The sequence below is a fragment of the Geospiza fortis genome, unplaced genomic scaffold (assembly GCF_000277835.1).
Source record: "Geospiza fortis unplaced genomic scaffold, GeoFor_1.0 scaffold166, whole genome shotgun sequence".
NCBI classification, from domain to species: domain Eukaryota; kingdom Metazoa; phylum Chordata; class Aves; order Passeriformes; family Thraupidae; genus Geospiza; species Geospiza fortis.
The window spans coordinates 10,660,585-10,675,845 of record NW_005054310.1 but is presented as its reverse complement, the minus strand read 5'-3'; the positions used below and the strand labels follow the sequence as shown (position 1 = coordinate 10,675,845).

General features: G+C 40.2%; 1 protein-coding gene across 1 annotated transcript in view; it reads left to right on the top strand.

Annotated features, from left to right (window-relative positions):
* ANO6 (anoctamin 6) overlaps nt 1-15,261 on the top strand; it is a 115,112-nt gene that overhangs the window by 1,365 nt on the left and 98,486 nt on the right. The window contains exon 2 of the mRNA XM_005419302.2: nt 5-90. Coding sequence (XP_005419359.1) covers nt 5-90 — 86 coding nt within the window. The remainder of the gene's footprint in view (nt 1-4; nt 91-15,261) is intronic.

The window sequence follows — 15,261 nt, the reverse complement described above, 5'->3', positions numbered from 1 at the left end:
GAAGGTAAAGGCCGCTGGCCTCCGTCCCGGCGGGGAAGTGGCTCCGGTGCTGGCCGCGGAGAGATCATGTCGACCTAATGATCCCATGAGGTAATGGGAAGATAGTCATTAGCTCACTCCCTCTGGGCATTTTTATCTGGCCTTTTTTTTTTTTCTTTAGTTACCCACACACAACATGCACGCTGGATTTTCAACATTTGTCTTAATAAATCTGATTAAGATCAGCACAGTACTGTTAATCATGTTTTTCTCGAGATGTTGGACGAAGCTTTGTGTGGGCATAAACATTCTTTGTCCTGAATAGCTTCGTCCATTTCTACTTCCTGGCATGTATTCTTCTTTATTTGCTTACAAATCACGTAATATGGCAAAGATGTCTCATTTTGCAGTTCAAACATGCAAGCAGAAAGTTAAGATTGAATGTTGTTCCAAAGTCCTGAAAGCATCTTCCTGTTTTGCAGAGAAATCCTTTTATTTCAAAGCAGCTGTTCACCAGTCTAATCTTGAGGATATTCCCTGCAAAATCCTCTGGAGGAGGTGCATCCCTTATTTTTGTATGGCAGCGGAGGCAATACCCTTGGACATCAGGGTGGCTCAAAGTTAAAACCAGCTGGACTAGTGGAATCATCTGTGCCCTTGGATAAGAAACAGGAAGGATGTCTTAACTGCTGTGGGACTAAGTAATACCTTGGGGAATATAAATTAGATGCTCACATGTCCGAGTCTTTCCTTTACATCTTAGGGTAGGTTGGCCCTGCTAGAGTTTTGGCACTTACTTCCATTGGTACTAAGATGTGGTGAATGAGAGCCTGAGTTGAAAAGGCTGCTTCATGCCAGAGACCCATGTAGTTTTGACCTTTTGTTGTATAGCAGAGGCTGTGAGCAGGAAAAAGTCCAAGATGAGTCTGACAGTTTTGCCCTAATGCATTCTCATAAGTGTTCTCAGCCTAAACAATTTCCACAGCTTGAGCGCTTGTACTGGCAAATCTGAAGGCCTTCATCAAAAGATATTAATGCAAGTATTTTACTCATGAGTATTTTGAGACTCTTGCTTCTTGCTGTAGAATGGACAGAATCCAAGCTATTGTATCCCAGGCTACATCTGAAGCTACTGTGCATTGTTGTAGTATAAGGTGCAGAAATTATGTTTCTAAGGGAAAGAAACAAGTCAGGAGGGCACTGGCTTCTGAGCGTTGCAAGTAGCTGCCTTTCCAATTACCCCTCATAAATTTATTCACACTTAAGGATTTATTTTGTCTTTCATTTCACTGATCAAATTCTCAGAGAATTCCCAAGGGCCCGAGAACTGAAAACCATAATTCAACACTTGGGATGTGCAGTTAGTCCATCCAGCTGTGCTGCATGAATAAAAGGTATTCACCAGGAAAATGATGGTTGTCAGAGACTGTAACCTTCAAAGACAGACTTGGGATTTGGTTTCCTCCAAGACTACTTTTGATGCCAGAGTGGCTACTAATGTGTTCATCTCAGTAGTTTGGTAAAGTATGGTTAGCAAGTTTCAGGTTTCTATGAAATATAAACACAACACACAGAAATATAGCACTACACACAGAAATATAACACAACACACTTCTGAGTTGGAAGGGACCTGAAGGTTCATCAACACATGTAGCATTTGACTGCATGGGAGAGAGTGATCAACTACATGATGAGTTAAAAATTCATGTCACGTTGCATCTCTATTTCCAGGGTTTAACCCATGCCTTACGATGTGTGTTTAAGCAGTCTCTTTCTTCTGTGTGATTTTCATCTATCAGTGGCATCTCACCCATGATCTGACTGCTGTCATAGCTGTACTAAAAACCCACGAAATCACAGGACTCAGGTTTTAAATAAGACAGGAAATACTATTTTTCAAGCGATTCCCAGTGGAGACCTCAAACTGGTTGTGTGATGTTAAGCAAGGGTGGTAGAGCAGAATAGTGAAATGAACTCATTAAACCAGGGCAGCCTCTGAGCACTTGGTCTCTGGGACACACATCTGCAGCTCTGCTGAGCAGTAGCTACCAAATTCTGTCTATCCTCTGGGCATGTGATGATTGAGTACAGTCAGGCCCAAGAGTTGTTGCCTGTCAAAAGCTGGAGAGCACAGCACAAGAAAATATAAATTCCTTGTTCAGATCTGGAGTATGGAATGATTTGACAATAAAGCAAGTGGCATCCCTAAAATCCAGATCCTTTCTGGTGAATGCATGACAAATGGATCCTTAGCCATGGATGTGAAAAGCTTTTGGATGAGTATTATCCAGATACATTCAGAAAGTAGAGATGACATTCACATAATGAGTAGCTCTTACTTCTTTTCATTTGATTATTCAAACTTGGAAAGTACTTGCTCTGCATTTGGATTTTGTCAATTTACTAATTTACCTTAATCAGATTGAAGGAGAAGAAAGTTTGCCTTCACTGGGTATCTTGGCTTGTACCGGGTGTTTGGAAAGCATGAAGATACATTTCTCAGGTTGCAAAACTTAAAAAATGGGGTACATGAAACATACATGAAATTCTCAGTACTCAGTTAAGCCTTCCCTCCTCAGAGGACAGTCTTACTGACAGGGCAGACAATTTATGTAACATATTAAGCGCAAGATCTGTGCAACTACATCAAAGTCTCCCTAACAATCCTTCTATCCTTCTTCTACATCAGCTCTGCCCTTTCTCAGATGGCATTTCCATCCTTGATGGAAATTTCCTGATGTTTAACAGCAAGCTTGCATATTAGCAGCATCTACATTTTTTTGCATTTACATGCATATGATTTTTCTGCAAGCTCCTTTTTTTTTTTTTTTTTTTTTTTTTTAAGGTTTGTACAGCTAACGTTTAGGTCTGCACTCTAGTAAATCCCCATTTCTGGCCTTTGTCTTCATGGTGGACTTCAGCTTATCAGATGTCCGCTGGAAATGCAGAACAGCTTAGAGGAAACAGTCAAGGAGGTTCCTGGACTGTATGGATGGTAACTTCTCCACAGAGCTGGTGAGTGTGCCAGCTGGGGAAGCTGCCCTGTTGGACCTGCTGTTTGTGAACAGAGGAGGACTGTTGGTGATATTATAATGGTCAGCAGCAGTCTTGGGCACAGCAGCCATTAAATGATAGAGTTTTCTATTCTTGGAAGACTAAGGAGAGAACTCAGCAGAATGCTGTCTTGGACTCCCAAAGCCTTGGCAGGCTTTGTCCTTTTTAGGAGCCTCATTGGTAGAGTCCCTTGGGAGGCAGTCCTGAAGGGCAGACTGTTCCAGGAAAGCTGGATGTTCCTCAAGAAGGGACTTTTAAAGACACTGGAGCAGGCTGTCCCTATGTGCCAAAAGACTGGGATGGCTGAACAGAGAGCTTTGTCCGGAACTCTGGGAAAAAAGGAGAGCTGATGACCTTTGTAAGAGTGGCCAGGCAGCTCAGCAGGACTACAAGGACGTCATGAGGTTTTGCAGGGAGGAAATTGGAAGGACCAAAACCCAGCTAGAACTTAACCTGGCTACTCCATAAAAGACAATAAAATTGTTTCAATAAATACCTTTGTGACAAATGAAGGAAGGGCCCTGGAGGCTCTCCATCCTTTGTTGAATGGGATGGGAAACACAGGAACAGAGAATGAGGAAAAGGCTGAGATACTCAATGCCTTTTTTGCCTCAGTCTTTAGTAGTAAGACCAGTTGTTCTTTGAGATCCCAGCCCCCTGACCTGGGAGACAGGAGCAATGAAGCCCTCATAATCCAAGGGGAAACAGTCAGTGACCTGCTACACCACTTAGACAGACACAAGTCTCTGGGGCCGTATGAGATCCACTCAAAGGTGCTGAGCTGCTCATGGCTAGCACAGGTGCACTGTTTGTGGGGTAAAATGTTGGCTGGATGGTTGGGCCAGGAGAGGGATGTTTAATGCAGGCCAGCTGGTGGCCAGTCCCAGGGCTCAGTATTGGGGCCAGTCCTGTTTAATATCTTTATCAATGATCTCTACAAGGAAATTGAGTGCACCCTCAGTCATATTCCAGATGACACCGAGTTGGGTGGAAGTGTTGGTCTGGTGGAGGGCAAGAAGGCTCTGCAAAGAGATCTGGACAGGTTGTATTGGTGGGCCGAATTTGTATGAAGCTGAACGAGGCACAAAGTGCTGGGTCTTGCTTTAGGGTCACAACTAGCACATGCAGCACTACATGCTTGGAGGAAGAGTAGTTGGGAAGCTGCCTGACAGAAAAGGACGTGGAGGTGCTATTGAACATCCTGATAAACATGAACCAGCAGGATGCCCAGGTGGCCAACAAGGCCAGTTGCATCCTGGCCAGTATCAGCAAGAGTGTAACCAGTAGGGCCAGGGCAGTGATTGTCCCTCTCTACTTGCCACTGGTGAGGCCACACCTAGAGTGCTGTGTCTGGTTCTAGGCCCCTCACTACAACAAGGACATTGAGGTGCTGGAGCATATCCAGAGAAGGGCAACACAGCTGGTGGAGAAGCTGAAACTCAATTCTTCTGAGAAGTGGCTGAGAGAGCTGGGGTTGTTTATCCAGGAGAGAAGGGGCTCAGAGGAGACCTTATCACTGTCTCCAACTGCCTGAAAGGAGATTGTAGCAAGGTGTGGGTCAGTCTCTTCTTCCAAGTAGTGAGCAACAGGGCAAGAAAAATAGCCCTGAAGTTGTGCTAGGGGAGGTTTGGACTGGATATTAGAAAAAGGTTTTTCAGTGAAAAGTTTGTTGAGCATTGGAACAGGATGCCCAGGGAAGTAGTTAAGTCAACCAACCCTGGAGGTATCTAAAAGACATGCAGATATGGTGCTTAGGAGTGTGGTTTGGTGGTGAAGTGGGCAGTGCTGGATTAATGGTTGAACTCAATGATCTTATAGCTCTTTTTGCAACCTAAATGATTCTGTTATTCAATGGCATTACTTCAAGGTATCCAAAGGATAATGGAGAAGCTCCTTTATTTTACTGCATAAGCTATGTTGGAAACTGGTAGCGTAGGTATCTCAGAAGATGTATTTACCTGGATCTTGTAACAGCAGCAGCTGAAAAGCTTTGTAATTCAAAAGAATCATGTAAATATGGGGAACGTCCTACCTAGCCCAGGGCAAATTCTGTTTTTCTTGACTACAAGTTTTCCCAAAGGCACCTCCAATCAGCATGGATAAAATGCATAAAATTGATTTAAGAAGAGAAATTAGTAATTTAAATGCCCTTTAACCTTCTATTAAAATCAGATATGCAAAAATTTCAGCAGACCTGCCATTTCTGTTGTGAAGACTTGACATGGTGTGAGCCATCTGCCTCCATGCATCCACAGAATATTCCTCTCTGGCAGCCTGAGATGCTCAAACTTTATGGAAGCCATATAGCTTCCATAAAGCCAAGAATAAGGATCTTGATATAGAAACAGATGCACACTTTCAGGAGACAGAGATGAGGTAATTAAATAAAAGTCTTTCTAAGGCTGTCTTTGCTTAGATGTGCTAAAGGTAGTTCTAGCCAGTCATAATTTTACTGGACTCCGTGTATGACACTTTGGAAACATCTATTTAAACTCATTAATGATTTCCAACTTTGTTTTTTCAGTAAAAATACTACCACGTTCTCTACATTTCTGCTTGTAAGCTTTGGAGTGACATATTCTAGCCAAAGGAATGATACATTAATCCTGTCAAAGCATTTTTTGAGATTGATCCTGAATTTCTCTGGCAAAAAATGCTTTGGAATTGCATTGAAATGTATTTGTAATAACATAGCTATCTGCCATTTTCCCAGATAGATGGATTTTCCACACTTCTGGAGATAATTGTCTCACACTGTTTTGTCTAACCTGAGCATGTTAGACAGCAGTCTTTAAATTAAAGTATGTTCTTCAATGTATTACCAAGTTTGGCAGTCTGGGCCTGGGTTATGTCATTACTACAGAGCTGCTGCTGACTTTTAGGCAGATTTTGCTCTAAATTTCCCCATTCAAAAATGCTCCCTTGACATTTTGGTGATGATCATTTCAGGGGCGTCCTGGTCCAAGAAAGTAACTCAGTCAGGTTATGCTAACCTGGATGCAAACCACTTAGGTTAGCTGCAACTCAGAGATACCTCAGAACAGCAGTGGTAGAAATAACACTCAGCAAACTAGGAGCAAAACTCCAACTGTGCAGGAGGCATATAAGTTTTGACTACATGTTTAATTTCTACATTCTTGTACCATCCCCAAAGTATTCTGGCTTACACCTGCTGCTTTGTATACCATGAAGCTTAGGACACAGTTCAAACAAAAGGCATGACACCTGCCTGATGTGGGGCATGAACCCATTATGAGCTGACTTCTTAAGCGTAGCTGTCACCAAAAAATGTTGTGGTTACTTGCACTGTGCAGATTTTTGGTATATGAGTGTTACCTGCACCACACTAAAATTGGGTGTACCACCGGTGGCCTGGGGAAACCTTTGGTCTGTCTTTCGAGGAAAAGAAGGGATGTGAAAGGAGAGGAAAATCAGATTTGTGCATTCTGGTCAGGCTTGAGTCTTGTCACAGCTCAGTATTTTCTCCATTTGTCTCGTAAATATTTTCTGTGCATTGGGAAACATAGTCCATGTTCAGTAAACAGAGTAGGAAACTAGACTGCTGTCTTGCTCTATATGCAGCAGCAAAGGGCAGCCTCGAGGAGAGCCTGGGTGGGCTTGTGTTGGGTACTGGCTTCCTCTGTAGCTGCCCACACAAGCCACTTGCAAGCGTCCCAGTCCTTGCAGGCCACAGCTGCCTTATGAGGAAGGAGCAAAACTGGCATCTAGCCCACAACATTAGAAGATTTGGGGCACTCTGTTGTTGCCATTCTAATTTCTGAGGAGGCAGTTTGCCTTGACACTTACTTCTCTTCCTACCTCCCGCTGTTTCTTTTTTTACAGTCCTGACATCCTGAAAGCAATTTAAACTTTGCCAGGTTAGTCAGGCTTTTGAGAAATCTAGATTTAGCTAAAGAATTTCACAGCACTCCCAGCTGAACTTAACCATTCACCAGGAAACTGCTGTGCTTAGGAGTCACCATCATTCTGAGCAAACACAGATGGAATTAGCATTCTTTCAATCCAGTTCCATAAAAAGCTTCAACAGCTCAGTTTCAAATGACTGAAGTAATTTCTGTCAAATCTGGCTTGGCATTAGAGCTCAGCAAGTTGCAAGAAAATACACAGAAGTGAAATATTGAAGTGTGAAGAGAAATTGATTCCCTGTCAAGTTATGTTGCAGATGTGCACAAAATCTTACTGCAGCATGCACCCTGACTTTTGTGCGTGATTTTAACACATGTTGAAAGCTAGATATATGGATGTGAGTAAACTTTTTTAGCTATGCTTCTTCCTGCAGAAACCACACACGGAATGCTTCAGTCATACAGGACTTTATTTGGAAATTTCATTTTCCTAGTTTGGATTTCTTTTTCACCCTTGTGACGTATCGGGAATAGTACAAAGCATGTGAGAGAGCTTATATAAAGGAACTTGTAATTCATATTAAGTTAGACAGTAGCACAACCTATTCTTCCCACTCTACCACAAAAGATTCAGAAAAAAGTATCTAAAACGTACAATGATTTCTCAGTAGATGATTTCTGTTCCTAAGAACAAGTCATATATACAACTCTGCTGATACGAAATGCAGAGCTTATCCAATAGTCTGTCCAGTACTGTTTCATATACTCCGGCACAATTTACAGCAGTGTTGATACTTCAGGCATCTGGTGATATAAAAATCAGAGCAAGGTGTTTTCTGAGTGTCTTGGGTATTTCACACAACTTTTATTGTGTATCTTTGTCCTCTGGGGATAGTGATGGTGTTAGAAACTTGTGTAATTGTTTTAGGGAAAGTTTTTCAATTTTGGATTGACCATAGTGGTCAAAACTGCAATCAGAGCACTGCAATCCTTTTGCATATCATAGTTTCAAGCTACATTTTTCCAAAAGACTTAATTATTAAATGTTCTTCTAACAATTTATATATTTTAGTAGTTTAAAGAAGTTGGGAGGGTAACAGTTTTCTCTATTTCTCCTCCCTTTCCCATTGACTTCTTCTGTCCATTCTCTCATGTGGACTACTTACCCCATATTTCCTGTTTTACAGCTGCTGACACAGTTTCCAAAGCTTTAACATCTTCAGGTCAAAGGGCACAGCATGGTGCTGCGCTGCTCCAGCACAGGTGAGTCTGTCTCAAAGTAACTGGGACACATGGAGAGTCTTTTTTTATTCCTTATATATGTTTCAATTACTGTACTAATTTCTTTACTGTTCCTAGAAGGGCCCTTCAATAAGATATATGCAGACAAGGCTGTTAAGAGACAAATCAGTCACCATCATATTATCAGAGGGTGCATGCTCTTCATGCTCCCTTTGAAAAGAGAAATTTCACTGATTTTTTAAACATTGTCTTTAAACATTTGAAATAATTGTTTCCAAAAAAAATATCAGTTTCAAGTGCAGTTCTGTGTATGAAAAAAAAAAGAATATTTGCCCACTTATTGACATAATTAAATTCTTTTACACTTTTAAGATAATGCAGGGGAGCATCTGAGGTGAGTTACTGCATTCAAAAGTATTTTACTGAGGTGAAGGTTCACAATTTGGTTAGGTCCCAAATGGCTGACTTGAATGACTCTGGCACTTCCTAACTGAAGTGTTAGGTAATATAATGAAATTTCAAGGCAAAGAAAAACACATATAGCTTGTGCAATTGTGAAAGAAATAAAATCTTGACAGCTAGGTCTCAACCTAACAATTACGATACAATTACAAGGTCCATTAGTCAAGTAAAAGTCCTGCTCAGGTAACACTGCATGAAACGTAGTGGACTGGTTTCTTCTGACAGTTTCTCTTTACTGCACACCAGCGCAGAGTCGTGGCGATTGTGTTTATTTCATGGGGGGATGCAAAGCTGTTAATAGAATAACAAAAAAAAAAAAATTGCTAAATTCAGGGTGAAGAGCCCAACATGGTCTGAGCTGGGCATTGTTTGCAAGTGATGCACAAGAAACAGGTTTGGCCACATTTTGCCCGAGAACAAACAATTTAATAAAAAGCATTATTGTTGAGTAGTTATTCATTTATCAAAGGAAAATATGTTTTCTCTTTCTGCATGTGAAATGACTGTGACCTATTTTCAAAGGAAGAATGGCACAATTGCCAGTTTGATATTAGTAATTGAGCAATCTGCCTGCACAATTCAGGGTCCATCTTTTGTGTAGGTCTAGCCAAGGTGTTACTGAAGAAAAGAGTATTTCAGTGTGGTATTCTTGAAAGGTTTGGGCCTTCTTGATCCAGCTAGCTGAAAGGTTAGATTCCATGCTGATCATGATAACTGAGCACCACTAAAGTCATAGAAATTTATATTAGTTAGGCTTATGGAACACTGAGCCGTATAATTTCCCAAAGGAAATCTCACTATTTAGCTAACAGAGTTTTGTTATGTTGTGGCAATTTCTCTGCTCACAAACGTTTATTAGCATGGTAACAGTAATAGATTGAGGCAAAAGCCCCAAATATCCTGCTTTTTAGAAAACCAGCCTAAGTGCTACCCAAACAAATTGGTTTGCTGGGGGAGAGAAGGTCTGCAAAGCTGCAGTAGGGGTTATGATCCAGCAGGAAAGTAGGTGGGGAGTCTTGCATGGCTGCTGACTGCTGGACAAAGCTTTTATGGCTACAAGCAGCATCAGGGCTAGGTAGCCTAACCAAGAACTGTGACCCAAAAGGAAGGAGGATTTCTGCAAGTAAGAGAAACAGAGCCCTAGTTTACCCACCCTCATTTCTCCTAGTGGCCTCCGTAGGGCAAACTGACAGATCAAGGCAAAGAACCTGCAGAATAATCTCCAAAATTATATTTTACATTTCAACAGTAGTTTCTGGGAAGCTCTACCCTACATAGTACAAGCCTTTTTTGTATTCAAATAAAAATACTTAAGTATTTTTCTTTGTTTTTCTCAGACATTACTCTTTGACATATGTAGGGCACCATGCCATGTGTGTCACATCTTTCCTGCACATGATCTATATGTCTATAAAATTCTCCTGTTTTTCACAGGAAGGGATAGTAATCCAGTGAAATCCAGTTAAAGCCAGATTGGAAAAATCTTTCAAGATTAAATACTTCTTCATTTCTGGAATTTTTTCTATTTATGCAGTAGAGCTATCACAGAAAACATTTATTAATGGAACCATTACTATTTATTGAAACTCTTTTGGAAAGTTTTTGTTCACCAGACTATGCAAAAAAAATTCTTCTCTGTGTGTTTCTTATATTAGTAACTAAAATGATCTATTTACTTCTTCATAGCAGTTTCTTACTAGCAGTGCTTTCCTCTGTTGTTGGCAGACCCCAAGATACCTGAATGTTTAAGCACTTATCTCTGTGACTTTTGCCTTGGCTCACGTAAACGTCTGCCAGGAAGGAACTGGGCTGTCAGCTTCATCCCCTCAAAAAGCCTTCCAGTGCCATGAGCTGAAGGCAGGTTCCAATTGTTAAGTCATTCTGGCCCGAGCTGAATTTAAAGGCAGGCTCCTGTAGCTAACGGAAGTTGCTGGAGGCAACTCCTCAGCAAAAGGCATTAAAATCATATGTCTCATAATTATTCTTTTGACTCAATTACCCATTTACTCTTTATTTTTATATCCAGTGGAACCTGAGGGCAGCAAATACTGCATAAGGGGAACAAATCCTGTATAATAGTTCTTGTTTTGGTACATTCACTTAGTGGTGATTTATTAAGGGCTGCTGAATAAGCCTGATTAAAATGCATAAACAGTTCTGAACAGTAAACAACCATGTCTAAGGATGAAAAAATGGGACCCACATGCTGTGCATGGAAATTGCCCTTAACAACATGGCCTATTGTTGAACAGATAGGAAGCCAAAGGTTGCTTGTAATCAAATTTGAAGTTTCCCATCACTTATAAAAGCAACACTTCCTTGTGTAAACGTTTCAATTTGTTGTTGTTGAAAACTGCTTCCTGACTTAATCCCTACAGGAACACACAAATTCTTTGATTGTCAGGTAGAAAGACAATTTTAGATAAAGTAACTTTTAGATTTAGACTAAGTAAAATAAATCTGCTTTGCCTGAGCATGCCTGCAGCAGTAAAATCTGCACAGTTTTCTGAGATTAATTAGAAAGAAAGGACTCATTGCATCATTTAATTTCTCCTGAAAATTTTCTGTGTTCTTGCCATTAAAATAATACCCAATAGGAAAGACACAGTACGCAGTGCAAACCCTCCTAACTTTGTACAGCAGTGAGAAGCTCCATGCAGATTTTTTATTTTTCCCTTGATTAACAGGGTTAATTAATTACAGAAATTTTCATATTAAATAATCTGATCTAATCTAACCTAAATAAAGTAATCTTTCCATTGTCAGGGACTTTGAGTCATGCCTGGAGCAAACAGAGGTACCTTTTAAAAAATAAAAGTTGCTTTCAATTACTTTGACAAATACAGCTTCAGAGCAAGGAAACCCAAGCCCTAGCCGAGCTATAAATGCCATTATGTTTCCCTCTGGAGGCAACAAGATCTTTGTCAGAGGCTCCCAGAGAGCCTAGATTTCACCCACTGCATTTGAGGTCTTTGAACCAAATGGTGTCTTCCTAACATTGTTAAACCTTTTTTTTTTTCCCTTCTGGAAAAACAGGAGCAAATTACATTTAACTATGTCCTCATGTTTAAAACATGATTCTCTATTATCTGTTGTCCTTGGAAGGTCCTAGAGACTTAAAGGCCCCTAACAACTGGAGAAGGTCAAGAAAGGCAAATGTTGCAACCATCCCCCAAAAGGACAGTCTGGGAAAGTACAAGAGCTAACGGGACCTTGTGAGACTCAGCAAGGGAGAAGTTGAAATGCTGTCCCCAAGAGTGAAGCAGCCTTGCAGCAGCGCTGGCTAGGGGACAGCTCTGCAGGAGTGGCCCGCCCTGGGGGCCCAGGAGGCAACCATGTGCCCTGACAGCAAGGCTGCCTCAGGTGTGAATAGGGACGCAGTCTTTGGGCTGTGGCAAGGGATTTGTTACCCCATTCCTCCATGCTTGTTAGGCTACATCTAGGTGCTGCATTCAGTTTTGAGCACATCAGTGCAAGAAACAGATTGATAAACTGGAGTGAGTTCAGCATTGTCCCAGAGCTGATTGGGGTCTGAAGCACTTGCCCAGAGAGCAGAAACTGAAGGGGCTGGGCTTGTTCAGCTTGAAAGAGACATAGCCTCAGGATGCAACCAATAGCCCCCCAGTGCCTCTGGGGAGATTATGAGGGAGACAGAGTCAGGCTCTTCACAGCAGAGCATGGAGAGAGAACAGGAGGCAACAGGCATAAATTGAAACAAGGAATTCAGACTGGATAGAAAGAAAAAAAATTCCCATGAGGGCAATCAGGCAGTGATAGAAAATTCCTATAGAGGCTCTGCAGTCTCCATCCCGAGAGATTTTTAAGACCTAACTGGATAAAACCATGAGCAATCTGGTCTGAACTCACAAGTGACCCTGCTATGAATAGGAGATTGGACTATTGATTATTGGACTATCCTGAGGTCTTTCCAACCTGAATTATACAATGAATTTATCCTAGTATTCAGGAAAAATGTTCCTGATGACAGGTCTGTGTAAACAGTGCTGCAACAGCAAACCAATTTTTAATCATGTTATAATTGTGAGTATTCCATATAAGGAATAGGCTTTACAGTATTTCTCTTTTCTAAAGAGAAAGCTCCTTGAGCTGAGAGAAGGTGGTGAAGAAACAATATTTCTAGATCTTGCTGTGCAAGCTTTATTTATGGGTCCTTGTACTGTGATTAAGACAAGGATCCACAAAAACCTCAAGTTTTGGTGTATTTGGGCATCCTCTAGGTAAAAAATATTAGTCCTTACTTTTGCAGATAGTCCTTTTGAAACCAAAATACTGGTTTGGGGTTTTTTTTTATTTTGTGTATCACATGCCATGTCACTTAAGATAAGCACAGTGAGGACTAGGAGGTCTGTGGGGCAAGAGAGAAGGCATTAAGAAAAGCTGCACTCTGTGACCTGGGGAAGACTCGCCACATTCTGCTGTGGGATTGCTCTAGGCTTAGCATTAGCTGTCCTGACTAGCTGTACACCTGGCTAAAGCATAAAAATGGGTATCATCTTGTAACTGAATGTCTTTTGGCAAAAGGAGGCCCTAACTACTGGCTTTAATCTGATTTTCCATCCATTATACACGCTTGGATTCTGTTGGACAAAAAGGACACTTACAGAAATTTTGGTGAAAAATGTGTGCTCCAGTGAACGCTTAGGCGTGTGTCAGCCATTGGGGTGCTGACCTCGCCCTTGAAGTGACAGACTCCCATAGTCTAGGAGAACTCAGAGCCCATAAGGTGTTTAACTCATGAAACTACAATACTACATTTTGTAGTTGCCTGGAAGCTGGTGAGAAATTTGTTTGGGCCAGTGGCATTCACACAGGGGTGTAAAATCGTGCTTCAAAGGTTATGTCTGGTAAGGATCTGGCTGAAACTGTAAGATTAAAACTTTCAAGGGTTTCTGCTTGAGCTAACAATGGAAAAAATGAATATAGTCAGTAGGTGGGTACATATATCTTTGGAAATTAACTATTTTATAAGCTGTGTGAACCAGCATTGCTATTTTTTGTCCTAACCATAGGGTTACACAGGCTTTATGAAGACAAATATAGAAATGAAAGCTCTGTCTAACCTCTGTTATGAGTCTTGCCCAATTTTTGAATTTCACTTAGAAAATTCATGTCAAAATTAGTGAAAAGAACATTATCTATTTTAGGAATACTTTTCAAATAAGAATGGTGTTCATTTTCTTGGTGTACTGATTCTTTTTCCTGATGTCGACCCTTATTTCAAGCATGTGTTAATACTGGTAAAATTTCACTGAAGATTAAGATTATACCTTAAATATTTTGGGAGTGATGAGATTCATAGTATCATGAGGTGCAAAGCTGTAAGCATAAACTGTGCTATGGTGAAAATACAGAACTGTACATAATAAATCCTTTTTTTCTTCTTTTTTTTTTGTTCCTTGCAGACTACCATGGAAAGAACTGCCTTTTCTGAAGATTAGAAGCTCCTCATATAGGAGATACACTGTGTTACTACCTGTGCTCTGTGTCTTTTGCATTCTTTGCTTGTCTGCTTTTGAAGTAAGGCCAAATTAACATATCAAACCATAGTTGTTCATTTACATTATGGTCTCCAAGCAAACAAATAGCAAAGAAGATATTTCCTTTCCCAAATTTTTACAGGTATCAAGTATTGTATTTGAGTTTCTGTTATTATTCTAAAAATCTTTAATTATTTTTTTAAAAATGCAAGAATAAATTTTGACAATAAATATGGTCTAAGATTCATTACTTTAAAATATCTATGTTTCAAACATTCTTTTTTTTCACTAGAATTCAAGCTTATAATTTTTTTCTCCTTTGCACGAGTGTGCATACTGGAGGAAATTCTAAACCTAATTCTCATTACAATTCTTATGACATCTCTAAATTTATATCCATTTAATACAGTTCTCTTATCTCATTTAGGGAACCATTTTTCCCCAGTATAAGATGCCACCATCAATACCACGTTTAATGATGGTACATATCAATCTTTTATGTGATGCTAAATTAAAAAGCCTCTTCATAGTCAACTTAGGATGTCTCCTACTTCACACCTGTCAGTTTTCATTGTTTTTCCCATGAAGAAGTTAATTGTGTTAGTTAAACACAATTTTCCTTTATATCCATGCTGATTAGTGTGTATCTGTTCATGTGTTTGCCAGTTATCTTCCCAAATAATTACTGAAACAATTTTTGTGGTTTGTTGGATTTTTTAAAATAAAACAAATCATACCTAGATATTACATATTTGAGAGATCAATTCACTGGAACTCTGGGCCAACAGGAAGAAATTGTTTAGGAGATAGACTAATATTACAAAGAAATGTAGTTGCTAGGGAAAAGCACTCTGGCATCTTTACCATGTGTTATTTTACTTATCACTGTTGTTCATTCTGTCAGTCCTATGTACATAAACTTTGATTCTGCATTAACCACCTATAAGAACATTACTGCACCGAGTAACCTCTATTTAAACCCTCTTCTCAACTCATTGAAATAGAAGTCAAAAGGATGTGATCAATTACTCTGTTAAGTTAGATCGTAATCTAGCCAGGTATTTGCATAGCACCTACTCCTTTGTATACAATTACTTCTTTCTTCACCACACACTCATGTCATTTAAATGTCTTACTTCATACTCTGAAGAAGAAAATAA